The sequence below is a fragment of the Notolabrus celidotus genome, chromosome 15 (assembly GCF_009762535.1).
Source record: "Notolabrus celidotus isolate fNotCel1 chromosome 15, fNotCel1.pri, whole genome shotgun sequence".
Lineage (NCBI taxonomy): Eukaryota > Metazoa > Chordata > Actinopteri > Labriformes > Labridae > Notolabrus > Notolabrus celidotus.
The window spans coordinates 19,716,772-19,743,833 of NC_048286.1; the positions used below are offsets into that span (position 1 = coordinate 19,716,772).

The 27,062-nt window shown below is 41.0% G+C and overlaps 2 protein-coding genes across 2 annotated transcripts; both read left to right on the plus strand.

Moving 5' to 3' along the window:
* On the plus strand, nucleotides 1–5,612 carry LOC117826664 (fibronectin type III domain-containing protein 7-like). Its single transcript, XM_034702915.1, has 10 exons — nucleotides 1–7; nucleotides 136–402; nucleotides 1,768–2,028; nucleotides 2,650–2,910; nucleotides 3,366–3,626; nucleotides 3,729–3,989; nucleotides 4,215–4,475; nucleotides 4,565–4,825; nucleotides 4,915–5,142; nucleotides 5,299–5,612. Exons 1-10 carry the CDS (start codon nucleotides 1–3, stop codon nucleotides 5,610–5,612), a joined length of 2,382 nt encoding a protein of 793 aa, XP_034558806.1.
* A 1,746-nt stretch (nucleotides 5,613–7,358) lies between these two features.
* Nucleotides 7,359–25,944, plus strand: LOC117826666. Its single transcript, XM_034702916.1, has 29 exons — nucleotides 7,359–7,446; nucleotides 8,459–8,719; nucleotides 8,817–9,074; nucleotides 9,186–9,455; nucleotides 9,543–9,800; nucleotides 10,881–11,141; nucleotides 11,266–11,526; nucleotides 12,603–12,863; nucleotides 13,084–13,341; nucleotides 13,434–13,700; nucleotides 14,318–14,578; nucleotides 15,846–16,103; nucleotides 16,196–16,462; nucleotides 16,546–16,806; nucleotides 16,905–17,168; nucleotides 17,279–17,536; nucleotides 17,640–17,900; nucleotides 19,078–19,335; nucleotides 19,431–19,691; nucleotides 20,055–20,312; nucleotides 21,085–21,348; nucleotides 21,431–21,694; nucleotides 21,806–22,075; nucleotides 22,503–22,763; nucleotides 22,857–23,117; nucleotides 23,206–23,496; nucleotides 23,787–24,023; nucleotides 25,215–25,268; nucleotides 25,453–25,944. The coding sequence occupies exons 1-29, from the start codon at nucleotides 7,434–7,436 to the stop codon at nucleotides 25,734–25,736; spliced, it is 7,161 nt and encodes a 2,386-aa protein (XP_034558807.1). The 5' UTR covers nucleotides 7,359–7,433; the 3' UTR covers nucleotides 25,737–25,944.
* The last annotated feature ends 1,118 nt before the right edge of the window (nucleotides 25,945–27,062 follow it).

Here is a 27,062-nt window from a genome sequence, read left to right on the forward strand (position 1 = left end):
ATGACATGTAAGTCCAGAGAAGATGCTGCTTGATTTTTATCCAGAGGGTATACACTAGCAGGGTTTTATTTCAGGATAAAACATTGGTGGTGATTCTTAAAAGCTTATATTTACTGTCTGTATTTTCTCTTGAAGTGGTGCAGCCACCAACAAATGTGACTCTAGTTAAGACTGGAAAGAGCACAGCCCGGGTGACATGGAACCCTGTAAGTAAAGTCCTGCTGTATCAAGTGAAGGTGAGCGATGTGGACCCCAGCAACACTCCCGTCATCAGGAACACTTCGTCCACATCCATGGATATCAGTAATCTGGAGCCCTGCTCCACCTACATCATAGGAGTATCATCAGCTAACGTCTTCTTAATTCCTGGAGAAGCTGAAAATGTTTCGCACACTACCTCCAGTGAGTATTTTAAGATTAGAATGTATTCTCTTTAGATTTACAAGCTTAGTTTAATTGTATTTTGTTGGCAGTAACCATATTTAGTGTCACATAAAACCCCCTGTTGCTGTGAGTGCAAAATTACCAACATGCTTGAAAGTAAGGAAGAGGTTACCCAATCATATATGACAATTTGAGCTCACAGATTAAAGCAAAGAGAAACCCGGAGAAACATACATATATATAAAGATAAAGTAACATTCAAATGGTTTGGGAAATGTATCAAATACGACCCAAGTCCAAATTTTGCAAAAGCAATTGCTTGCTCAAAATGTTGTGTTTTCTCCTGCCAACTTAAACCTTTTGACATTTAATATAACAATCCAAAGTATCTGGCATTTAGCTAGCAAGTTAGCAAACACTGGTAAGCTTATCTTGGTAAGCTAAACTGTGCATCCCTATAAAACTAGCTAAGGTTATGTTTTTTCTATAAACACTTGTCTACATATGTTGAAACTCTGAAAAATGTTAAGTATTCACTGAGCTACACAGCTAACTATTTACATTGGCTAACAGAATTTCTAATGATGCAGATAACGACTGACTTTAATCACAACTCAGCAATTGATGGGAGTGAAGAAGATTAGATCAGATGTTGGATTTAAAGCTCCTGGGAGGAACTTTGAGTTGGTGTTGATTATGGCACGCCCTGTGGACACAGTGGTGTTTGTCTCTTCACTGATTCTGTCTTGCACATGTGTAGTTAGTGTTTACTTATTGTGCTTTCTTTTAGAAGTTAAATAAAAAAGGACTTATATTTTAGTGTCTGAAACCTGGTTGATGTCATGAAATATGACAATTTTTTTTTTAAATGTCACTTTAGTTAACCTTTGAGTCAAGGATAAGAAATTGTTTGGTCCACTGTAGCAAAGCCTTAACAACTGTAGAATTGGGGCGCTGGTGGCCTAGCGGTCTAAGCGCCCCACATACAGAGGCTACAATCCTCATCGCAGGGGTCGTAGGTATGATTCCAGGCCTGTTGACCATTTCCTGCATGTCTTCCCCTCTCTCTACTCCCCACATTTCCTGTCTCTCTTAAGTTGTCCTATAAAATAAAGGCAAAAAGGCCAAAAATATAACTTTAAAGAAAATACAAAATTAAATTAAATGAAATTAAAAAAATAATTTAAAAATAAATTTAAAAAAACTCTGTTGAATCAAAATTTTCTCAAGGCATGAATATGGGAAAAGGCCTTATATGAGTTGTTATAGATATGAAGGATTTAAAAATGTTTTAAACATTGTCAGATACCACCAAATCCCCTCTGAAGAAAAATTCTCAAAATCTGTATGACCTGTTAATATTTTTGTAACATTTTCCTCCAGCTATAAATCCAGTGACGACCATATCAGTGGACTACAGCTGCACCGGCAGCATGGTGACTGTCACATGGGATTTGGTGTTTGGGGCTAACTTGTACAGAGCCGTGGCTGTCGATGGCACAGGAGAGTCCCGTAACTGTACATCAGCCTCCAACAGCTGCCAGATAATAATGCTCAAATGTGGTGAGAAGTATGTGGTCCATGTCACAGCTATATCTGACGACTGCGAGAGCAACTCCAGTACCTCCGACTTGTTTGAGACAGGTGAGTGGAGCTATTTTTTGCCTATACCTCATTATACTCTATATGTATCTGACATGCGTGCGCACACCTTCTCATTTTACCTCTCACTCTCTCACACCTTTGGACAAACTCTCAACTCTTTATCACAAATCTTCCCCCGATAGGATTGTCCTGTAGGAAGCTGTATAGGTTCCTCCCATGGTGTCCTATGTTCTTTTCTCATGATGAGCAGTGTTACACACCCTATCATTAGCCACCAAGATCTGCCATCCAACACCAGTCAGTCTAAAGAATCTTTACAGTCTATTGAAGTCTGGGAGTTATCTCATAGGTCAGCTGTGGTGTCAGTCTAAATGTAAGAAAGTGGAGGAGACACGCACGCACGCACACACACACACACACACACACACACACACACACACACACACACACAATCAGCTTAGGGAAACAATCTGGTGACACACATTTATCAATAAAGGTGAACAGACAGTTTTGTATAAGCAGCGGTCAGTTACAAACAGTCAAATTTCAGGTGCCCAAAATAATCTCAGCAAGCTTTCAAACAACAGACCCATCATCTGCTTTAACCTATTCTTTAATTAATTGTGCTGTAATGTGTAATTCTGCGTCCCATTCCTCCAGTCCCCTGTGCTCCAGCTAACCCTCACACCGTTGCCGACTGCTCGAGCAATGTCATTGTCTTCACCTGGCAGCCCACCAACAACACCTTCTATTATGTGGCAACGGCTGTGGACACCGCTGGCAAAGCGACAGAGTGCAGGACGGCAGATAACACATGTTACTTTACAAACGCGGGCTGTGGTCAGACGTACACGTACACCGTTCATGCTGTCAGCTCTGAATGCGACAGCGAAGAGAGCCCACCTGAATTCGTCCGGACCTGTGAGTACAGTCTGAGTGGTTTTGTTTGCATTAATTTAATTGAGGTGTTTGTTGGTATTTCTCTGGAATAGTTCAAGGTTATTTTCAGATATTTTTTATGTGTATTTCCTTATTGAAAATAAATCCCAGAGACCAATTCTTCAACATTACTCCTACATATTACCAACCTGAGGTTTATTAATCATAAAGCCAAAGTCTTATTTATCTTCCTCCTCGGTCAAAGAGAGATCTGTTAACCACTGCTGTAGTTCATGCATTCTATCATTCCTTATGAATTGTGGTTAAATTTGCTCTGGCTGCTACATTTAATACAGTAATACTTCTCCTTACAAAGTCATATTTTTGCGTACATTTTCTCTATTTAGTGTTATGTTTAGTAAAATCTCCAGTGTCCTGTTACTGTGGGAAATAATCATGCCTGTGTTTGACCTCCCTTACTCTCTCCATTTCTCTAGCTCCTTGTCTCCCAACAAACGTAAAGACGGCAGCTGGGTGTAACCCCGACATGCTGGTCACAACCTGGGACTCTGCTGCTGGCGCTCTCTCCTACACCATCGAAGCACAGGGGAACACAGAAGAAATCTACAACTGCACCACCAACTCCACCAGCTGTGCAGTGCCTGGGGTGCCATGTGGTGAACACCTCAGTGTGTATATTGTCGCCTCTAATGACAGATGCTCCACTAACAGGGTGCTGGGAGAGGTCGCTCAGACAGGTATGTACTGGAAAGTTTGTAAGTCAGTTTTATTTATTCAAACTAATCTGGCTTGTTCAAAGAGATACTGTTCCTGAACACAAAATTTTCCCCTGTCTCCAGTTCCATGTACCCCAACAAATATCGCAGCGTCGGTCGACTGCAGCCAAAATTCTGCCAGAGTAAACTGGACGACGAGCATCGGTTCTATATTCTACATTGCAACTGCTGAGGATGCAAATGGAAACTCACATAGCTGCACTTCAATGGGCACCAGCTGTCTCATTGAGGGTCTGCAATGTGCACGGAATTATACTGGCAGTGTTATCGGCACCAATATGAAGTGCAACAGCACCATCAGTGCAGAGGTCACCTTTGAGACAGGTGAGTTGAAGATGCTCAGATATCATTTAGTTCTCTAGGATACTTTTTCAAGTACCTGGACATTAATATCGGCCAAAACCAAGTATTCCTTTGATACCAGGAGGATTAAAAGAAAAACATATAATGCAAGTTTAAAACACTTATTGCTGAAATGTTGCTAACTTGGAGACTTCTAACACTACTGAACTTCTGAGAGTTTAAGTAAATCCTCTGCTTGGCCTTCAGGTCCTTGTCCTCCGACCAACATCGAGGCAAACAGAGACTGCGACGCCAACCAAGCCCTGATAGTCTGGCAGAACCATCTGTCCACCGGCCTCTACACAGCAACAATAGAAGATCAGACTGGTTCCCAGCTCAACTGCACCAGCGACACAGTCAACAACTGTAAAATCGCCTCTCTGCCCTGTGGAATGAGATACAGCGTCAGTGTCACCTACTACGATGGAACCTGTCCGTCCACCTCCACATCTATCAGCATGGACTCAGGTGGGAAAATATGAGAGATGAGCTGTTTCTGCATGAAGAAAAATGTATATTCAGAATTCCTTATGGTGTCTTGTCCTCTCTTCTTTTAGTGCCATGTGGTCCCGAATATGTGAGGGCGAATGTGGCCTGCGAAACTGGAGAGCTGTCAGTCGCCTGGAACATCTCAGTCCCCGCAGACAACTACACCACCATCATCTCCAGAGGGATGGGTCAACCAGTGCACTGTAACTCTTCAACAACACAGTGCACCACAGGCGGTTTGTTTTGTGGAAGCTCATACACAGTGACCGTCTTCTCAGTCACTGGGATGTGTTTCAGTCTTCCGAGCTCAGACGTCACAGTGAAAACATGTGAGAAACGCACATTCATCATCTTAAAGGATTCAGTAGTAAGGATTCCTTGAATGTAGCCTCAAATTTCCATCTTCATTTCCCTTTAGTGCCATGTCCTCCCACCAACATCTCAGCCGTACACACGTGTGCTCCGGATCCTGTTCCTGTGTCCTGGGTGGCCAGTGATAGCGCCAAATACTACACTGCGGTTGCTGTGAATGGAAGAGGTCACAGGTCAGAGTGCACAACCAACAAAACTTCATGCAGTCTCCCTGGACTTCAGTGTGGGGAGGTGTACTCTATTGGGGTTTCAGGAGCTGATGACAACTGTACAGGTCTCCTGAGCGACACTGTCTCTTTAAAAACAGGTAACACCCTGTCAATGTCAATGATAGGTGGCTTTATTTAGGTTCCTGATATTAAAACTCAAAGGGCAGCACTTTAAAGAATGATTTCATAAACAGTTGATGTTTATTAATTTCCCTTTCCAGAGCCATGTTCTCCCATCAATGTATCCAGTCAGCTGATGTGTAGAGCAGGTGCTTCTCATGTGTTCTGGGCTCCCAGTACCAATGCAGTCAACTATAATGTGACAGCTACCAGTAACGGACACATGCTCACCTGCAGCGGTCCAAGCACAAACTGCACACTGAGTAACCTAATCTGCGGCCAGGCGTATGACATTCTTGTGAAAGCCACTGACGGCACCTGCAACAGCAACTACAGTGCCCCCTTCAGACAAGACCAAGGTACTGAGAAAGAGGCCACGTTCGTTAAAACCTGCAACACCAGACATCATTCCTAAGTGATTGTATCTCTAATGTGGTTGGTTGTAATGTTTAAACCCAAACAGGCTCAAGGAAGAACATTTCATACTACGTTTTCTAACATTCCAGTTTGATAGTTCAACTTTTTAACACCTTTGTGACTTATTCCCACTCTCCTTTCTATCTTAGTACCATGTGCTCCAGCAAACGTCACTACAAACCTGATCTGTGGCACCCACGACTTGACTGTCACCTGGTCCACGTCTGCTGTGCCACTTAACTACAGCGTCACTGCCATGCCATTAGCTGGCAATATTATTTCAGTCACCTGTGACACAAGTGGAGCCAGTTGTGATCTGCAAGGTCTTCAGTGTGGATCGGCTTATAATGTCACAGTCAAAGCGTCTTCTGGAGGCTGCATTGGACCGTATAGCATCCCACAGACAGTTCAAACAGGTAATGAGAAAGTGGATAGAAAAGGACAGTTAGTTTTGTTAAGTGCTCTGACTGATTGCTGTGTTGTTGTCCTCTAGCACCCTGCCCCCCTCAGAACTTAACAGCAGTGACGGACTGTGGCACAAACTCTCTCCTGGCCTCCTGGAAGGCCTCTTATGGTGCCACCTCCTACATCACGATGGTGACGGGCCCTAACGGCTTCTCTGAAACCTGCACCTCATCAAACCTCACATGTTCTGTCTCTGGCCTTCAGTGTGCCAGTCAGTACAACATCACATTGACATCTCAGGATAGCCATTGCAACAGCTCTTGGAGTCAAACTGTTGTAATGACAGGTTGTAATCACTTATTGTTATACATTTAATTTGTTCCTCACTTGGACTCCGTCATGTGACATATATCTTCCCCCTCATCTCTTCTTTTAGGACCATGTGACCCCATCAATGTGACCAGCGTCCTCCAGTGTGGTTCAGGCATGGCTACAGTGTCCTGGACTGCTGCTCCTGGGGCTTTGGCTTACACTGTGCAAGCCAAGGACCACAGCTCACAGCATTATACTTCCTGTAGGAGTGGCTCAACTTCCTGTCAGCTGAACCAGTTGCAGTGTGGAAAAGTTTACAACCTGACTGTGTTGGCTGAGGATACCACCTGTAACAGCACGGGAAGCATTAAAACAACCCTGATGACAGGTAGAAGGAATAAACAAATTGACAGATATCAGCTTTACTTTAAAATATCCAGTAAAGATAAAGGTTTACACCAATGACCCATCTTTTTCATTTGGCCCTTTCAGCTCCTTGCTCTCCCATGGTCAAATACAACACTCTGATCTGCGGCACCAACTCTTCCTCTGTGTCATGGATGCCGATGGCCGATGCCACAGGTTACTTTGTAAATGCGACCTCTACAAGTGGGCAGACAGTTTGGTGCAACTCAGTTACCGCTAACTGCACCCTAACGGATTTAATGTGTAGTGAAATTTATACGACCACAATCACTGCTCGAGGAAGCCAATGTGACAGTGCACCTGGCCCCAGTATCAACATCACAACAGGTAAGAGTGTTCGAGTGCATAAAGTAATTTCATAAATAAGAGGTTTTGCTTTTTCTGTCCAGTGAACACACACTTATTCACTGTTTCATCTACTTCCCCTTCAGCCCCCTGTTCTCCAACTATCATATCTAAGCAGTACAGTTGTGACACGAAGAAAGCGGTGTTCAATTGGACTGACCCCGTGGGACGCCTCAGGTTCAAGGCTCAAGTAGTAGGAGAAGAGTTTCAGGTTATCTGCAATACAACAAATACCAGCTGTGAGTTCCAAAACCTTCCTTGTGGCTTGGATTTGAATTTGAAAGTCCAGGCTGAGGGGCCGGAGTGCAGCAGCCGCCCGAGTGTCAGTGAAATGCTCGAAACAGGTAATACATCCACCAATGCACTCCCCAAAAATATTGCACTAATTGTTACAAATGTAGTGCACAAGACAGATCCACCTACAAGTAATTCTTAAACTCAACAGCTATGGGGCACCGTTTGTAAAGTTGTGCACACTGAAAATAACAGCTCCATTTCTCCACATTTCGCTCCAAAACGTCATAACATTGTAGAGTGAACTTTTAAAAGTCACTTTTTTATCACATTAAGAGGAATATTTGTGATCTCCTTAAAATGTAATTTTATTTTGAAAAATATATTAACTTAAAATCATTTTTAAATCCAACTGCTAAATCTAAATCTAAATGTTCAACGATAAATCTAAATGTTCAATGATAACTCTAAATGTTCAATATAAATCTAAATGTTCAACGATAACTCTAAATGTTCAATCTAAATCTAAATGTTCAATCTAAATCTAAATGTTCAATCTAAATCTAAATGTTAAATCTAAATCTAAATGCTAAATATAAATCTAAATGTTAAATGTTGCTCTGCGATCCTAAATACTTAGCTGATATGCGGCATATCAGCTAAGTATTTAGGATTGGATTTTTAACTTAGTATGTTTTTCACAACAAAATGAAATGCCAAGAAGATCACAAATATTCCTCTATATGTGATCAAAAAAAGTGAATTTTAAAATTTCACTCTACATTGTTATTTTCAGTGTGCACAACTTTACAAACGGCGCCCCATAAACAGCTGCCACTTACTAGTGCCAGGATACGCCCTTGATTCCCAAGACAATGTTACATATAGGAGAGGGTCTTAGCTTTTTTTTCAGCATTTGACAGCTCCCTCAAGTCTTTGGCCTCAGCTATACTAACTGGATGCTAGCTTCATCCTCAGATTTGTAGACACAAAAGTTGTTTCAATTTTCTATCTAACTCTTGGAGAAGAAGCAAGTACTCATGTCTCTAAAATGTACCTATATCACATGATGAAATGTATGTTAATTACCATCATTTTTAATGTTTTTTCTTCTTTCCACAGTCCCGTGTGCCCCTGAGAATGTTAGCGCCACTTTGGTCTGTTTCAATAATTCAGCCCTGGTTTCGTGGGAGGGAAGCCCAAGTGCTATAGGCTACAATGTGACAGCCACAGACCAGACTGGACGCACACACCTGTGCCAAACTAACACAACCAGCTGTCAGCTACCTGACATCCACTGCGGTGAAACCTACAACACCACAGTGATGCCATACTCCAAAACATGCGCAGGGCACCCAAGTGCAGCTTACGTCTTCAAAACAGGTGTGGAGAGACTTGAAGTTATTTTAGCAAAAGACACATATTCTTAAATTTCAGGGACGACAGAGCGACAGTGTTTAACCTTTTTTTCTCTCTCCAGGTCTTTGTGCTCCAAGCAACGTCACCGTGTCTCCATCATGTGAGGACAGCACTGTCTCTTGGTCTCATGTACCAGGAGCTGAAATGGTCATAGCAACAGCAACAGCAGATGATGGCCACACACACACATGCAGATCAAACTCTTCCAACCGGTGTAATTTCACTGACCTTCACTGTGGGGAAACGTATAACATTACTGTTGTCACCGTGGACAGAGGCTGCTGGAGTGAGCCTAGCTCAGCAATTGAGCTCAAAACAGGTGAGAAGAAACTGCAATAAAGTGGATTAAATTACAAGGAATTAAAAAAAATATCAAAACCTAGTTGTTGTGATCTTGATGAGCAATACTTACCTTATTTTTTTCCTCTAGCTCTGTGTCCAACCACTAATTTGACAGGCCAAGTAAGTTGTGATACCAACACACTTACCCTCACTTGGGACCAGAGTCCAGCATCCTTGGCCACCTACACTTTAAAAACTGAGATGATAGGAGGCCCACTTCCTCCTGCAGAGTACACAACCTCTAATACCACCCACGAAATGACCAACCTGCTGTGTGGACAAAGATATGCTTTTTACATTGCAGCACAGGAGAGCAACTGTCGCAGCAGATACAGTCCGTCCATAGAATTAAGCACAGGTAAGATGTTTAAACATCTTTATGGGTTGTTTTTGTTGCACTGCAGAGACAATATCAGAATATGAAAAGTTTGAACTCCTCTTTCAGCCCCATGTCAACCAACAAACTTCTCTGCTCGTGTGGACTGTGGGACAAACAAAGGGAACTTCTCCTGGGCTGAAACCACCGGAGCAGGTTTTTACACAGTTGAAGTTACTGGACAGCACGGCCACGTAGCATCCTGCTCTTCTAATGACACCTCCTGCGCTGTTAAACTTCACTGTGGTCGGCCATACTCAGCCTCCCTGGTGGCATCTACAGAGAGCTGCAACAGCACCAAACATGCTGACATTCATTTTGAGTCTGGTAAGAAATGTGGACAGGGTTTAAATCTGTAGAAGTGTAGTGGTTGTGTCTTTCTAACATTTTCAAGTCAAGTCAAGTCAAATTTTATTTATATAGCACATTTTAAACAACCACTGTTGACCAAAGTGCTGCACAAGCTTAAAACACAATAAAAACAAATAGTTAAAAAGAAAAAGAAAAAAAGCCACAATAAATAAAAGCAAGTTGAAATGTTGGATGTCTTGCTCAACAGGTGTTAAATACCAATGCAAAGAGGTTTGTTTTAAGTAAAGATTTAAAACAGCATGCAAGTGCAAACACTCGCTTAGGTATGGTGGTGCCAACCCATGTAAACTTTTAAAAACCAACAATACAATTTTATACTGGATCTTGAAGCTGACAGGAAGCCAGTGAAGAGAAGCCAGTACAGGCCTGATGTGATCACGACGTCTCTTCCCAGTCAGCAGGCGTGCAGCTGCATTTTGTACCTGCTGCAGGCGACGAAGAGACGACTGATCAATACCAAATTACAAAGAATTACAATAATCCAGCTGAGAAGAACCAGGCAAAAACAATCACTTTGTTTCTCCTGATAGCAACAGAAGTTTATTATACGGTCCCTCTTGTAGTGCCAGGCTCCAAAACTATCCAAAACACAAAAACAAATAATTGAACTTTTCGCTCTAGGATCAGCCATGAGCATGAATATCATGTAAAAAGAAAATGGTATCAAGAAAAAAACTCCTCCAGCTCAGAGGCTTACTTCTTAATGCCAAACTTCACTAGCGGAGTTCTTAACACAGCCACCTCCTGCTGAGTGCCGATTATTTACTTGGCTTTCACAAAAATCCAACCTGAACACATGCAGGAAGAAACAACCATTGTATCGCTGATAATCTTATTTTACCATGTAGGTTAAGAAGAAGCATCAGTATAAAAGAGAGATACCATATAATAGATAATTTCCACTAATACATTTACTACTTTGACTTCAAATCAGCCTAGCCATTCATTTATAAAATCTGAAAATGTCAGCTCAACCATTTTGTGTTTATGTGCTGTGAATTATTCCCTCACCTGCCATCAAACTCTGTCCCACAGCACCCTGTCTCCCAGACGACGTCTCAGCTATCCTAGAGTGTAACACCAATGTGATGAATGTGAGTTGGACAAAGACATCAAGCTCGGAAGATTACACTGCCTGGGCCATCAGTACAGATGGACACAGAGCCTGCTGCAACTCAACTTCCAATTCGTGCTCCATTCATGATCTGGAGTGTGGCAAGGTCTACGAGGTGGCCGTTACCTCGTCCTCTATTCAATGTGAAGTCATTGCAGGCTCTGACTACAAAGTTCAGTCTGGTCAGTGAAGCTCTTTCATGTTCATATTAAACATTTTAAAATAAAGATTTTATAGCTATCAGTCATCACCTGCATAATCATGTGATTTTAATGCAGAGTCTGCTCTACTTTCAACCTCCACCAGCTCCATGTAAACCTGAGAACACCTCAGTTGTCCAGAACTGCAGCAGCAACGTTGTGTCAGTGAAGTGGAAACAGGGCAGCACAACACAGAACTACACAGTTCAGGCCACGTCTGATTCAGGTGTTAACTCCACCTGTGATTCCACTGAGAGCAGCTGCTCCTTCCTGGACCTGAGCTGTGGTCAGCAGTACACCTTCACTGTCATGGGGCACACCAATGTCTGCATGAGCGAGATGAGCACACCTGTAGAGAAGCTCACTGGTAAGAATAAATGAATAAACAAGTTATCTTTAATAATTAAAGGCATAAAAAGCAAAAAAATTATATTTGCTTGTTATTTGGAAGATAAGATAAGATAAGATAAGATAAGATAAGATAAGGTAAGATAAGATAAGATAAGATAAGATAAGGTAAGATAAGATAAAATAAGATGAGATAAGATAAGATAAGATAAGATAAGATTACATATTACTTTAATGATCCTCCGGGGGGGAAATTCAGTTGTTACAGCAACCCAGACATACAGTAAGTACAATCAAGAATAAGTGTCAATAAGTAAAATAAGATAATTAATAATAAAAATAGATGAATAAAGATAGAATACAATTTAGAAATATACAATGTTACAAATGAAATTTAGATTAAATAGCAGTAATTACAGCCAGTATTAAAAATGTTTCAGTAGTGACAGGTTGACATGGTGTGATTATGATTGGTAATGACAGATTAAGCAATAAATAAATAAATATGGGTATGTAATATGGCCGTAAGTTGTAGTAAACAATAATAATGTAATATAACATAATATGATATAGCAAAGATAATTATATAATACAATCTAATATGCATTATGCAAATTAATACACAAATCATCTTTAATAATTAAAGGCATAAAAAGCAAAAAAATCATATTTGCTTGTTATTTGGAAGATAAGACAAATAGATTGATATCTTGGGAAGGTTTGTATATCAAATATCAAGCTACAGCTAACAGGCGGTTTGATTCTCATAGATAGTATTAGCCTAAGGAAGTGATAGTACAAGCTGAGTCATTCCAGTTTTTCTTTATATAACAAGTTAGCATGCTAGCTAGAGATTTCTATTATTAGATAAGTTAAATAAAAGCTGACTGTAGCTTGATGTGTAGCACACACACACACACACACACACACACACACACACACACACACACACACACACACACACACACCTGTGAGAGGTGTCAATCTGCTCTTGGCAAGAGGAAAATAAATGTAACATCAAGTATCAAAGTATTACCTCAGTATTTGTGTATTCATTTCAATTTTCTTTTTTAAATTCTTCTTCTCTTTTTCCAGCCCCATGTCCTCCTACCAATGTGTCAGCCCAATTGAACTGTACCTCACATAAAGCTATGGTCAACTGGACTAGCGCAGCTGCAGCCTCCGCTTACAGTGTCCAGGCAATGTCTGTGGACGGACATAGCTCCTCCTGCAGTGAGATGGGCACATCCTGTTACCTCAATAACCTGCTCTGTGGACAGGAGTACTCTGTTGTTGTGGAGGCTATGCACACTGGCTGTCCTGGCCCGGCTAGTACCCCTGCTACGCTTACTACAGGTGAATACTGAGCAAACTGTTACTATTTACTGTATTAGACTGTAGTAGGCCCGTTGTCGCAGGGAATTTGTTGTGTCGTTATTGAAAACGTTTTTAGACATATTCCATGTGTTGATCAGATTTTTATTAAAAGTCTGGCCCCAGAACATTTCTTGATTTCAAAATGTGCCATCAAAGCATATGTGTAACTAAAACTACTATATATTTTTGCCCCCTTCAGAGCCCTGTACCCCCATGAATCTCTCTGTCCACTACAATGTAAGCTCAGCCCAGGTGATGTGGGCGGCAGCAAAAGGTGCCAGCTCTTACTCTGTTCAGGCTGTGACTGAACAGGGCTTGACAGTCACCTGTAACAGCAACAACACCACCAACTGCTCCCTGAATGGCCTGCAGTGTGGTCAGATTTACAATGTGACTGTGATGGCGCAAAACCAAGCCTGTGACAGTATGATCTCTGAAATGCAGAATCTTATGACAGGTTAGTAACTTGACTGAGGATATAAATGTGCTCAAAATCATATCTGCATGTCTTTTATTTATTGGCTTAACTTTTGTTCCCTCATGATTCAGAACCCTGTCCACCCACCAACGTTCAAGCCAACATGGCATGCGAAGAACTCTCTGCCACTGTTTCCTGGCAGAAGAGCAACCTTGCCGTGGGCTATGTTGCTTACTTTGACAACCAGAGTGGCCACGACACTTCATGTGTTGCCGCAGACTCAGACGACCAATGTGTGGTCTCTGGACTGGTGTGTGGCACTATGTACAATGTCTGGGTGAAAGCACTGGGATTGAAGTACAACAGCTCTGACAGCATGGTGGTTTCTTTTACATCAGGTAAACAAATACTTGATAAACTAAATGTTGATTTACATGTATTATGTACAACAAGAAAGTTATTAAGATTCATTGTGGGGGTAACTTGAACCAATTTACTGCTTATGCATCCAAAAGTTGTTGAGAACATTCACCCAACATGACCCAACATCAGCCTCAAGTTGGAGCTAGAAGAAAAATCTGGGTAATGCTTAAGGCACTATGGTTCATCCTCTTGGGAACATGTTTATTCATTCAAAATTGAATGGGAATCAATCTATTAGTTATTCAGATACTTAGGTCTGTATTATATATCTGAAGTGGTGGATTGGATGGCTGACTAAACAACCTTGCCTTTCAACAGCCACACCATGTTTGAGCATTTGCTAGCAGTACGGTTGCTCTAAATAGTCTGCAGACATAGACTAGAGACTATAGTGTTTTACCACTGATATTTGCTTGTTGAGCCTTTTCCAGGGACACATATGTGCACTTGTTAGTTGTATTTGTGCATGGATAATAATACTTCACCTTTGATGTTTTGAAGCAACATATCGTAATGAATAAAGCTTAAAGGTCAAATCAGTAATAATCTCTTAGATGCAGCTAAATTAGTCATACTTGCTCTAACCCCACAGGACCCTGCAAAACAAGCAACATTGAAGCCATTATGGACTGTCAAGCCCACTCTGCTACCGTGTCCTGGCTGCCCAGTGTTGGAACAAAGTACTATGTTAGTGAGTTGATAGCTTCATCAGGCTACACCACCAGCTGCAGCACAAACAACACCAACTGTGAGCTGAACTCCTTGCAGTGTGGAGAGGAGTACAACATTACTGTGAAGGCTATAGGAGATACTTGCAATAGCACAGCTCAAATGATGGGACATCTCCTCACAGGTACAGTATGTTTACCTGTGTGTGTTGACTAACACGCTAGCCAATATTTTTTCACTGGAGAAATTTTTTTTTCCTCTGTAGCCATTTTCCCTCTGACATCACTCTTAGATGGGAAGCTCACATGCTGTCATGATGATGGAGGGCTGTATCTTAAGGCTGTACCTTTCATGAACTTCAAATTGTTATCATTCCGCCATTTTATAAACAGCATCTGAGACACAATGACTAGAAACAAGTGGGGAAAAGGCTATATTTCAATTTAAAAAGCATATATGTTTACTGACTAGCTACCATTGGACAACAGTTGATATTAATCAGCCACCTTATTGCTAGCTTGAAAGCAGCTCCATACTAACAACAGCTTTTCATGGCATTGGAAAACACAACAGGAAAGAATCATTTGTTTTTTGCCTCATAGTAGCTAATGCATTACCTTATATGTTATTTATATAAAGTCTGTTATGTATGTTTTTAAGCATTTGCTAGCAGTACAGTTGCTCTAAATAGTCTGCAGACATAGACTAGAGACTATAGTGTTTTACCACTGATATTTGCTTGTTGAGCCTTTTCCAGGGACACATATGTGCACTTGTTAGTTGTATTTCAATCAGAATCAGCTTTATTCGCCAAGTATGCTTGAACACACAAGGAATTTGACTTTAGTAAACTGTGCTCTCTTTGTACAAGGCATAGGAATAAGAATAAGAATAAGAACTACAATAAAAAATAAAATAAAAATATAATAACAATAACCTTAGCTATAAATACAAAGAAACAACAAATAGGCTTGACTAATATGTACAGGCTAAAATAATATGATAAAGTGCAGTGGTAAAGTGCATGGATAATAATGCATTAGCTAATGCATTACCTTATATGTTATTTATATAAAGTCTGTTATGTTTTTCGCTAATTGTCATATAATACTTTCAAAAAGTAATAGCTTTCAGTTAATTCCATGCTAGCAGTTTTATTAGCTAGGCAATGGTTTAATGTTAACATTAGCTTGTCTGACTTTTATAAAAATATCCAGTTTTTTAACCTAAAATAAGGTCTGATGGCCCGACGGATTTTTGCTATTCTTTGTCTTTTCTATGCTTAAGTGTTGAAATAAGCATCACAAAATTATAACAGCATAGCTTCCATTCTGGGTGGGATGTCAGAGGAAAATGGTTGTCATGTGGATATTGCATTAAATTTAAAAAATTACATTACGTGTAAATTTTACGTAAACAAAATCCTGAATGTGACTACTTGTTCCCTCCAGAGCCCTGTACCCCCATGAATCTCTCTGTCCACTACAATGTGAGCTCAGCCCAGGTGGTGTGGGCGGCAGCAAGAGGTGCCAGCTCTTACTTTGTCCAGGCTGTGACTGAACAGGGCTTGACAGTCACCTGTAACAGCAGCAACACCAGCTGCTTCCTGAGTGGCCTTCAGTGTAGTCAGATATACAATGTGACTGTGATGGCGCAAAACCAAGCCTGTAACAACACGGTGACATCTGAACCCTATTGCCTCATGACAGGTTTGTCATATGATCAGGTCATGTGTCTCATGTTTCACTTCATGCAAGAACCTTGACTAAAATATATCTTTGTTTTTTTTAACATCATTTAGAACCTTGCCCACCCACCAACGTTCAAGCCAACATGGCATGTGAACAACTTACTGCAACTGTTACGTGGCAGCAGAGTGACCTCGCTGTGGGTTATGTTGCTTACTTTGACAATCGAAATGGCCACGACACTTCTTGCATTGCCTCAGACACAGAAACCAACTGTGTCGTCTCAGGACTTATATGTGGCACTGTGTACAACATCTGGGTGAAAGCACTGGGACAGTGGTATAATAGCTCTGACAGTGCAGTGGTCCCTCTTACATCAGGTAAAGACAAAATCAGTATTTATTTTATTTTTTTCTTCATTTTAGACATTTAATTCACAAAGTTATTCATGATCTTTCCTTAGCTCCATGTCTACCCAAAGAGGTGGAGGGAGGGGTTGACTGTAGCTCTGATGGTGCTGCTGTTGTGTCCTGGAATAAAACCTATGGCACAGCAAACTTTTCCCTGACAGCCATCTTCAGTGGAAGTCTTCAGACTCTTTGTGAGACTCAGCAAAACAGCTGCAACGTGACAAGTCTAAGCTGTGGGGAAACCTACAATCTCAGCCTCACTGTCAGCAATACACAGTGCAGCCTCACTGCACCGCACTCCAACCTCACCACACGTAAGCCTCATGTTTACACCGATTTCTCATAGGTGGCAGGTGTTAGTTTGTTTTAATTTGTTCATGGTTTAAGCTTCATGTTTCTCCACTCCTCTTAGGTCCTTGTCCTCCTCAACGTGTGGACGTAGATCTGCAGTGTGGCTCCCACACTGCAGTTATGTCTTGGGAGGAGAGATCTGATGTTGAACTGTATGTAGCAAGTGCCATCAAGGCATCAGGAGGAGATGTGCAGAAGTGTAACTCTACAAACTCCACCTGTCAGTTTTCCAGTCTGGACTGTGGAGAAGTGTACAACTTTACTGTGACAGCACACAGTCAAGGCTGCTCGAGCCAGGCCAGCAGAACTGTGTTCATCCAAACAGGTACTGTAGATGCTCTTGGAAGTATATCTGGTTTTACAGAAGTAAACAATCCTAGCAAGTCCACGATGGAAGATAAGTATTCATGTTTTGTGCTCTTTTGCTCCTCTCAGAGCCTTGCCAGCCTGTGATCATGTCTGCTCAGGTGGGCTGCCATATTGAGGATGTTCAGATCTCCTGGAACCAAGCACGTGGAGTAGTGAATTACTTAATAACAGCAACAGGAAGCCTTGGATATGTTAAGAGCCACAATACAACCCAGACCCTTCTGTCAGCTGCTTTACCATGCGGACAGGACTACAACGTCACTGTACAAGGACAAGGCAGCAGGTGTGATACCATCCCCAGCAGTCCTGCCTTCTTCAAAACAGGTACGATCTAATGTCTTACAGCAAATACACACACAGAGACACAAACACAATTTCTCCTTACACCTTTGCTGTTTTCTGATTTACCTTCATCCTCTCTCTTTAGGTCCATGTATTCCCCAGGATTTGACAACCTATGTGCAATGTGAGTTCAACGTGGGCTCCGTGAGCTGGGGACCAAGTGAAGGTGCTGAAACATATGACGCTATAGCAACAGGGCTTGATGGCCACACCCACCAGTGTGTCTCCAACAGCACCTCCTGCACCTGGAATGACCTGCACTGTGGAGAGGAGTACACTGTTGTAGTGAGAGCAAAGGGCGACAACTGCACCAGTCTGCCAAGCAACAGCACGGTCATCCATATGGGTATGATATGGAAACACAACTTTGTGTTCTGTTCTTTTATAAACTTTTAGAAAGTATAACAGGCAACAAGTATGTAACTTTGTAGTAACTACATGGTTTTTGACACGGCTCTGTTGAATTGTTTAATGCACAGATGTCAACTGCAAATTGCAAAGACCGTATAATGCAATACATACGCAGATCAGAGCTTTCTGTAATAGACATGAACATTCCTGCAGCATTTCACTGATAATAGCACCAATGACAGGATATATGCCAAAAGCCTATATGCACGCAATGATATTTTCTCATATCACCTATTGTTTTACAACTTGGTCACACACAGCAGCCAGCACTTTTCAACCCATCAAGTCTCTCTTTAAGAAGACCATCAACATTTTAGACAGGAAACCTCTCAAATTACATTATTGCAATATAGTCAGGAAGTATAATATTTTAAAAATTGAACATTTTCAAACCTACACTGACATCTGTCTGGTTTTTAAAGTTTAAAATGGGCTTGCCCCTCCATCATTGCTCAAATTTATTATTAAAAATTTACAATATGATAAATACCAGAGCACAAACTAGAGGGGACTGTGATGTACTTAGATGAAAAACCAAATTCAGCCAAATGGTAGTGTCTGTCAGAGGCACACAGTCCTGGAACAAACTGCCAGCTCACATTAGAGAGCTTTAGAACTACTGTACCTTTAAAAAAAAACACTTCAACATTAAAAACAAACCAGTCATATAATCTGTTTTCTCACTTGATGCCCGTTCCAGGGGGCTTTTGCCCACCTTCCATACTGTTTTTATAATGTCACAAACGTTTCTTTATGTAAGATCTGATTTTAAGTCAGTTCGTGTAGTGTCCTGTTAACTGTTTTGTGACATCCTGTCATTTTAAAACGTGTTGTTTTATGTTTTATGTGAGTACCTGCCTTAGGACTACGGATTAAATTTAGCTATTGTTCTAACTCCGGCATATTTACATTGAGGAATACTGTTGAAATGTTGATTAATGTGCATTGTCCTAATCAAATAAACTCAAATTAAATTAAATTAAATTAAAAATTTTCAGTAGATTAAAATACATTTTTACAAAATACAAGTTTTTCAGCCCAGACAGCATGGAATCATTAAAATCATCAGGTGTACTAACATCGTATTGAAAACACTTCCTTTTTCTGTCTAGATCCCTGTGTTCCCAGAGATTTGGCTCCTACTGTGGATTGTAACACCAATGTGGTTTCTCTGAGGTGGAATGCCAGTAATGAGACAAAGTCATACATGGTGTCAGCTGAGGGGGGAAACAACACTATTGGACTGACAACTAATGTCACCATAGCCCACTTCTCTGAGTTTACCTGCGGACAGAACTACAGTCTCACAGTCACATCTCACAGCCAGCACTGTCCTGGACGCTCCAGTGAACCAGCAACTGTACAGACATGTAGGTTATAAATACATTTCACTTTTATTCAAGCCAAAGCAAATAGAAGTGAGCTCAAAAAGGTCAAATTTGTACTTTTTTAATTTTTCTCATAGGGCCTTGTCCACCTGTAGGAGTCTCTACCATGCAGGACTGCCTCTCAGGTATCGTCATGGTAAACTGGCAGGCCGGCAATGGATCAGACTACTACACTGCCACCATGCAGACAGACACCGGTATCTCAAAAGTGTGCATGTCTGACTCTAATGAGTGCAGCGTCCCAGGTTTGGCCTGTGGGCAGAACTTCTCTGTGTCGGTCACAGCTTCCAACCAGCAGTGTAATGTCACCTCCAGTCAGAGCACGACACTGCAGTCAGGTGAGGTTTGAAAAAAAGGAACAGATGTGGTTTTAATAATGATTTAGTTACCAAAATGGCATGGCAAGAAATGTAAGGTGTGTTAGCGATACAAAGATCGAGTCTAGATTCTATACAGGAAGAGTAATGTTACCAAAGACTGGACAGTTAGCTAATGCAAGACAAATGTAGTTCCTTAAACAGCAGTATGGTAATATACCTCTCTGACATGCTATTCACACATCACCACATTAGAATAAGACTTGACTAATTTAATGTCAAAATAGCTTCCATACTGTATGCTTATTATATTTGATATGTATGATTGACAATGGTATTCCAAAATTGGACTAACACTCTCTATTGTCTACCCGCTCTCTGCAGTGCCATGTGTTCCCACTAACGTCTCAGTGCTGATGGACTGTGGTAACAACACTGCTGCTGTATCATGGTCTCCCAGTCGTGGTGCTGTAGAGTACTCAGTGACAGCTCTCAGCTCTCATGGCAACATCAGCTGCAAGACTTCTGACCTCAGCTGCCACCTTGAAAACCTCACTTGTGGCAGCCGTTACACAGTTCAGGTAGTGGCCATGGCGGACAACTGCTCGAGTATTCCCAGCCAGGCTATGATGCTCAACTCTGGTGAGAGACGAAACACCAACAATAATTAATATTTCTGCGATAGGCACGCCAAACATTTTCCATCTTTGAGTTATGTTTATTGTTTTGATACTGTAAAGTGCATACACATACCAAAACATGTATACACAAAAATATATGTACAGACAAGGAATGATTTGAACTGTTATCTTATTCTATTTTTATTTATTTATTTATTCATTCATTTATTTATATACTCAGTTTTATTGATATTTCTAGCCTTAGTTTCATTTTCAAATCTTATCGTTACCCTTTTTAAATCAATTTTACTATTTGTATTCTTAATTTTGATGCTTTAACTTATTTTAATTACACATATTTTATTGTTGGTGTGCATTAGTCTATTTTATTTTATTATATTTCAATTTTTATTTTTATTAATTTTTATTATTATTATTATTATTATTATTATTATTATTATTATTATTATTTATTTATTTATTTTTATTATTTATTTATTTATTTTTATTATTAATATTATTATTATTTTTTCCCCTAATATGTCTTGCCATCGTTTTATTTCTGCTTCTTTCTTGTTTTTCAATCGCTGTAAAGCACTTTGGGTTGCATTTGATTTGTATGAAAGGTGCTATATAAATAAAGCTTTGATTGATTGATGATTACATTAACACTAGGAATTAAATAAAGGGCAGGTTTAAGTATAATAAAAGGAAAACCATATAAAAAAAAGCTCCTCTCTTTGTTTTTATATTATACTTAATCATGCTTAATTAATGTGTCTCTTTGTTCCCAGCTCCGTGCCCGCCAGTGAATGTCAGTGCCGAGGTCTCCTGCTGGTCAAACAACATGAATATTTCTTGGGATGCAATGAGAGAAGCAGACCACTATTTGGTCTCAGTCGTTGCAGACAATGGGGGAAAAAGCGAGTCATGCAACACAACAGACACCACATGTTCAATCAGCAATGTCACATGCGGGAACACATTCCACGTTCAAGTCAGCTCTGTCCGAGACTCCTGCCGCAGCCGGCACCGCCAGACCCACAACATTGTGTCAGGTATCAATGGACAAGAAGCTTCCATATTTGTACACAACCTTCAGTCTAATGCAGATTTAACAAAGTATTTTTTTCTTTCCAGCTCCGTGCCAGCCCAAAGGAATCAGAGGTAATCTCGACTGTGTGACCAATTCTGCCTGGATATCCTGGGACCCTACTCCAGGAGCAGACAGCTACTCAGTGTCAGCTGAAGGTGGAGACAACTATAGAGCCAACTGCACCACTTCTTCAAACACTACCTGTGAGGTGGAAGACCTGGCATGTGGCGTTCTTTATAACTTCAGTGTAACTGCTAAAAACAGCCAGTGTGAGAGCCCGCCTAGCGCCATCATTGACTTACAGACAGGTAACAGATTTGTGACTTGTCTGATGTGTTAATGATACTCTATGTTTCTGTTAGTTTCCAAACCTGAGTGAAATAGAACTTCAGGTTTAATGTATCTGTCTCCTTCCACAGCCCCGTGCTCTCTCGCTGGTATCACAGCGGTGCCTCAGTGCCACAATTCCTCCATCCTGGTCATGTGGGAACTGATGGAAGGCGGCGATGGAAACACTGTGTATACTGCCACAGCAGAAGCAAGGGACCATACCTACCTGTCCTGCAACAATACAGGAACTAGCTGCTACCTCAGTGGAGCACAGTGTGACTTCCACTACACCATCATGCTGTCTGCTTCATCAGACCAGTGCAGCAGCATGAGAAGTCCACCGTACCGAATCAGCATGGGTATATAGACAGTTTTTGTTTTTGCATTGAGTAAAACATTTTCAAATACTTCCTTAAAAGAACTGGACTGTTAAGATTAGAGGTTATGGTTAAAAACTGATTTACTTGCATTTTTATAACTGCTTGGGAGTGGTTTGATCAGATTTAATTCAAAGTGCCCGTCATCTGATTTTGATTCAAATGTTGCCAAAAACCTGATTGGTCCAGAAATGCATGACTCACCTTGGCCCAACAGTGCTCCGCCCACTATAACCACTTAAAAAAGGAAAACAGTCAAAGTATTGTAAGCTGTTTTAACATTGTTAGTTACATTTTTAACTAAAACCACATGAATAATTGGAATAGGATTGATCATGGCATTGCAACTTACTTGTACTTCTCAGTCAACCACTGCTGATTCAAAAACAACCTACTGGTCTCTTTACAGAACCGTGTCCACCCAGGAACCTTGTGGTAAACGCCTCTTGTGAGGACCACAGCGCACTGGTGTCCTGGAGCCCCTCTCCTGTCGCTGAAACGTACCATGTGGTGGCTACAGGTGTTAACGGACATGTGGACACTTGCAACTCCACCCTCACTAACTGCAGCTTAACAGAGCTTCTCTGTGACCAGCAGTATACAGTAATCGTGACAGCCAGTCATGAAAACTGCTCCAGCAAGGCCAGTCAGAATGAAACCATCACCACAGGTATGTGTTACATATACAGACGTTATCACTGCATGTGCTGCACAGATGGTGACCCTACAGGAATAAAGAGTACGTCTTCTTCTGTCTGTCCAGGTCCCTGCAAGCCTGATGGTCTCTCAGTCACAGTCCACTGTAGTAATCAGTCTGCAGTCCTGTCATGGCGACCCAGTGATAATGCTGTACAGTACTACGGCTGTGCCCAGGCTGAAAATGGAGCGATGCTGTACTGTCACAGCTCACATCCCTCCTGTGTTATCCAGGATCTTGATTGTGGAACAGCTTATAATTTCTCTGTCCAGGCTTCTGACGGGACGTGCAACAGTTCCTTCAGTGCCATGATGCAGAGTGGAGCAGGTACAGACGCAGCATCCTGCTTCCTTAGGACTACACCAATTTTGTACATGGAATAAAACATTTAATTGTCCCCTTTTTTTGTCATCAGCACTTTGTCCCCCTGAAAACGTTGAGGTGGAGCTATTGCCAATGCAGATGGAGGTCCAGGTGATGCGCTTCAGTTGGACAGAGATCTCATGCAACAACACAGAGTACCGGCTCAAGTTATCAGGAAGTCTGCTGGGTGACAGCCAAGCCCAGTTCGAGCTCTCCTCCTATTGGACAAGCGTGACGTTCTATGAGATGCCCCTACCCTGTGGTTCAGAGTATGTTGCTACAGTGGAGAGCAGGAACAACGGGGGTATAAGTGATCCTTCTGTGCCTCTCAGTGGAACAACAGGTAGATCACAGTAACTAAAGCTACTGGTTAAACACCTTATTATTTATTTTGCACTCTGTGGATTTGACTATTTTTTTTGACAGTATAGCACTTACTTTATTTTTTAATAAACAAATAAATGATTTTTTCAAGCCATGGTGTCCAACATACGTTACAGTATTTTATGCCAAACTTATGACAGTATGAATTTGACATGAGAGATTTTCAATGTAAATTCAAGTTTACAGCAGAAAAAAGCAGACAGATGAAAGTTTCAAGACCATAACTAATTCTAATTTATCTCCTTCCAGCTCCTTGTCCGCCGGCAGGAGTCGTATACAATGGTAACAGCTCCTTTGCTGACGTTTCATGGAACGCCTCCGTGTTTGCCACCAATTACACGGTGTACGACAGCAGTGTTACACCATACACCCAGCTTTGCAGGACTGCAGGGCTGTTATGTTCTCTTTCAAACATTGCTAATGCCAACCTGGTGATCACAGCCAGCAACACGGCTGGAGAGAGTGAAGCAACAAATGTCACACGTGGTAAGAACTGGTGAAGATAGGGGGGGAAGTAAGGTGGCCCTGAAGGACGAAACACATTTTCCAAATGATGAAACACTTTTACAAAGTAGGAGACAAATTTACATTTGGGAAATTTTTTTTACATTTTATAAAACAAAATTACATCAGCAAAACACTTTTACCAAGTCCAAAACAAATTTGCATTTAAGAAAACAAATTTACAAAAAGATGAATCACTTTTACCGTTGAGTCTGACTCCTTTGAGCCTGATTACATTTAGCCTGAGGCTATGTGGTCTGAGCATAGACTGTATAAAATATGGACGTAGTATCCATGACATCACCCATCTGTTTCTGAACGCTGTTTTGAAGCCAATCAGCAGGGGCAGCCATATTGCTTCTGTCGAGCCAGTGTGACATAAAGAGGCGGGCTTTGAGCCTCCTAGCCAACAGCTGCAGTGTTCCCACAGGCAGCTGTGCCTCTCATTGGAAGACTAGTAATCTCAATATCTTCAAAATTGCTGCGTTAGAAAAAAATTCACCCCCCTCACAGTGAGAGGACATCGAGAAATGAGCCATTCAGACTACACTCGTCTTTTGTACCAGGCTGTAAACATGTTTATTTCTGCTGTAAAGATCGTCTTTTCCCCATTCATGTGTATGTGACTTCCGGTACTTCCGGAGCCAGCCTCAAGCGGATCCTCGATGAACTGCAGCTTTTAACACTTCACGCTTGGGTCTGAGGTCGTTTCATCTTAATTCTGACACATGATGAAGGTTTTGCAGAGATATGACGGAGCTTTTCAGGAGACATGATGCATTTTCATCCGAGGTCTGAGACCTCAATCTTAGACCCAAGGATGTCCTAATATGTAAACCATGTCCATCTCTGTTTGGTTTCTCTCCATCAAAACAAACTAAATGAACCCTCACTCGATCACTTCCAGATCACTTCTGGTATTTGGTACATTCCCTTTCCATAGAAATGAAATGTTAATTTGTTTCAGAAATGGTAAAAGTATTCCGTCGTTTGTAAAATTGTCTCTAGCTTTGTAAAAGTGTTTCATCTTTTGTAAATTTGTTTTGTCCTTCAGGGCCACCGTAGAAAAGACTGTAGAGATGCCTCATTTTAAAATAACCCATTTATAATGAAGTTTATTTCACATTTGAAAGTACAGGAGAAATTGTACTGAACCAATCTTTATCTCTTTAGTTGTAACAGAAAGACGCAGGAGGAGAGATCTCAGTGAACAAACGCTGGATAAAGGTACGTTTTTATTTTGAAGAACTGCTGTTAATGCCATGAGAACATTTGAATCTCAAACCTTGAAGCTCATCATTTTAACCACACATAGCTGAATTTAAGTATAATGTAGATGTTTACGATTAGATAAAATATGTGATATCAGATGGACAAATTATAAATGTGTAAATGTTGAATGTTCCAACAGGAGGCCTCTCAGCTCCCCTGCTGCACATCACACCAGTGACGTCAACAGATTATTTCATTGAGTGGAATGAAGTCGAAGATGCTTCATATTACAAACTTCTGATCCAGAAGCAAGGCAGCTCCAGTGAGCCTCAGGAGCTGATTGTGTATGGTGAGAGAATCTTAGTGGATGATCTGAGCCCAAACTCAGCCTATTGTTTCTCTTTGTCAGCCCAGAACTCTACAATAAGTGGACCAGAGTCGATGCTTGCATGTGTGCACACTGGACAGGGGCTCATACAGTAGGGAAACTAATCTGCACCTATCTCCCATTAAATGTGATTACAGTGGCAGCACCACTGACAAATCTTTCCTGGTTACTCATTAACTAGAATTTGAGACCTGGTAGAACATGGAAATACCATAGGTTTCTCACATTTTCAAGTGTTCATCATGAGCTGTAGTTATTTGATATTCACATAGATGTTTTCAAACTAAAAAACCCATGCCCAAAGGTTTCTTTTTTGTTTATCAAGTAAAAAATATCTTCAGAGGTACTTTATTTACTGTGGGATGAGGTCATATATTATCTGAATATTCCTGTTTTGTTTTAACTCTTGTAAATATTGTAGTTATCTTAAAAGGTAATAATATATCAGGAAGTGTTTAACATGTCAAGAGTATGTTCTTTTGTGTCTTTTCTAGATGTATATTTAATATGGAATTTTTTCAGACTATATTCTAATAAAACTATTACAAATACTGTCTGAATCAAGTCTTCATTGTTACATCACACAACTGATTTCCCTTCAATGTCTGAAATAATGCTTACATGCCCTTTTAAAAGTGACATATCATGCAAAATGGACTTTTTAATGGTTCTCTACCTGAAATATGTGTCCCTGGCATGTCTACTAACCCCCCGAGAATGAAAAAAATCCATTCTGCCCCTGTTCTGATTTCTACACCTTTCTGTAAATGTGTGTGAAACGAGCCGTTTCAGACTTCCGTGTTTTTGTTACGTAACAACAATATCCGGTCTGTCACGGAGTCAGAGCTCGGAGCTTGTTCAGCCCATAGACTGTATAAAATAATACTGAATCCCTCCCCCGTTTTTCATTACCTTCACAAATGTGTGGTAACAAGGAGCTTAGGAGGGAGGCATGCTAGTTGTAGGCTGTCTTAATAAACACAAAGGTAGATTTTACTCCCCACGTCTGCAGATTTGAAGATCTAGTGGATGAATTTTATTTATCATGGATAAGTGCTAGCGCTAGTTAGCATAGCTACATAGCTACATGTTCATAGCCGTAGCTGTGTACCAAGACACACGTCAACATACTGACAAATAAAACAACAAGAAACACTAAATATGTGACCAATCGTTCAGAAAGATCCTGCTGCCTTTCTGGCAGAGATCGGTTTTACTCCCCACGTCTGCAGATTTGAAGATCTAGTGGATGATTTTTATTTATCATGGATAAGTGCTAGCGCTAGTTAGCATAGCCACATAGCTACATGCTCGTAGCTGTGTACCAAGACACACGTCGACATACTGATAAATTAAACAACAAGAAACACTAAATCTGAGACCAATCGTTCAGAAAGGTCCTGCTACAGGCACCTCTCTAT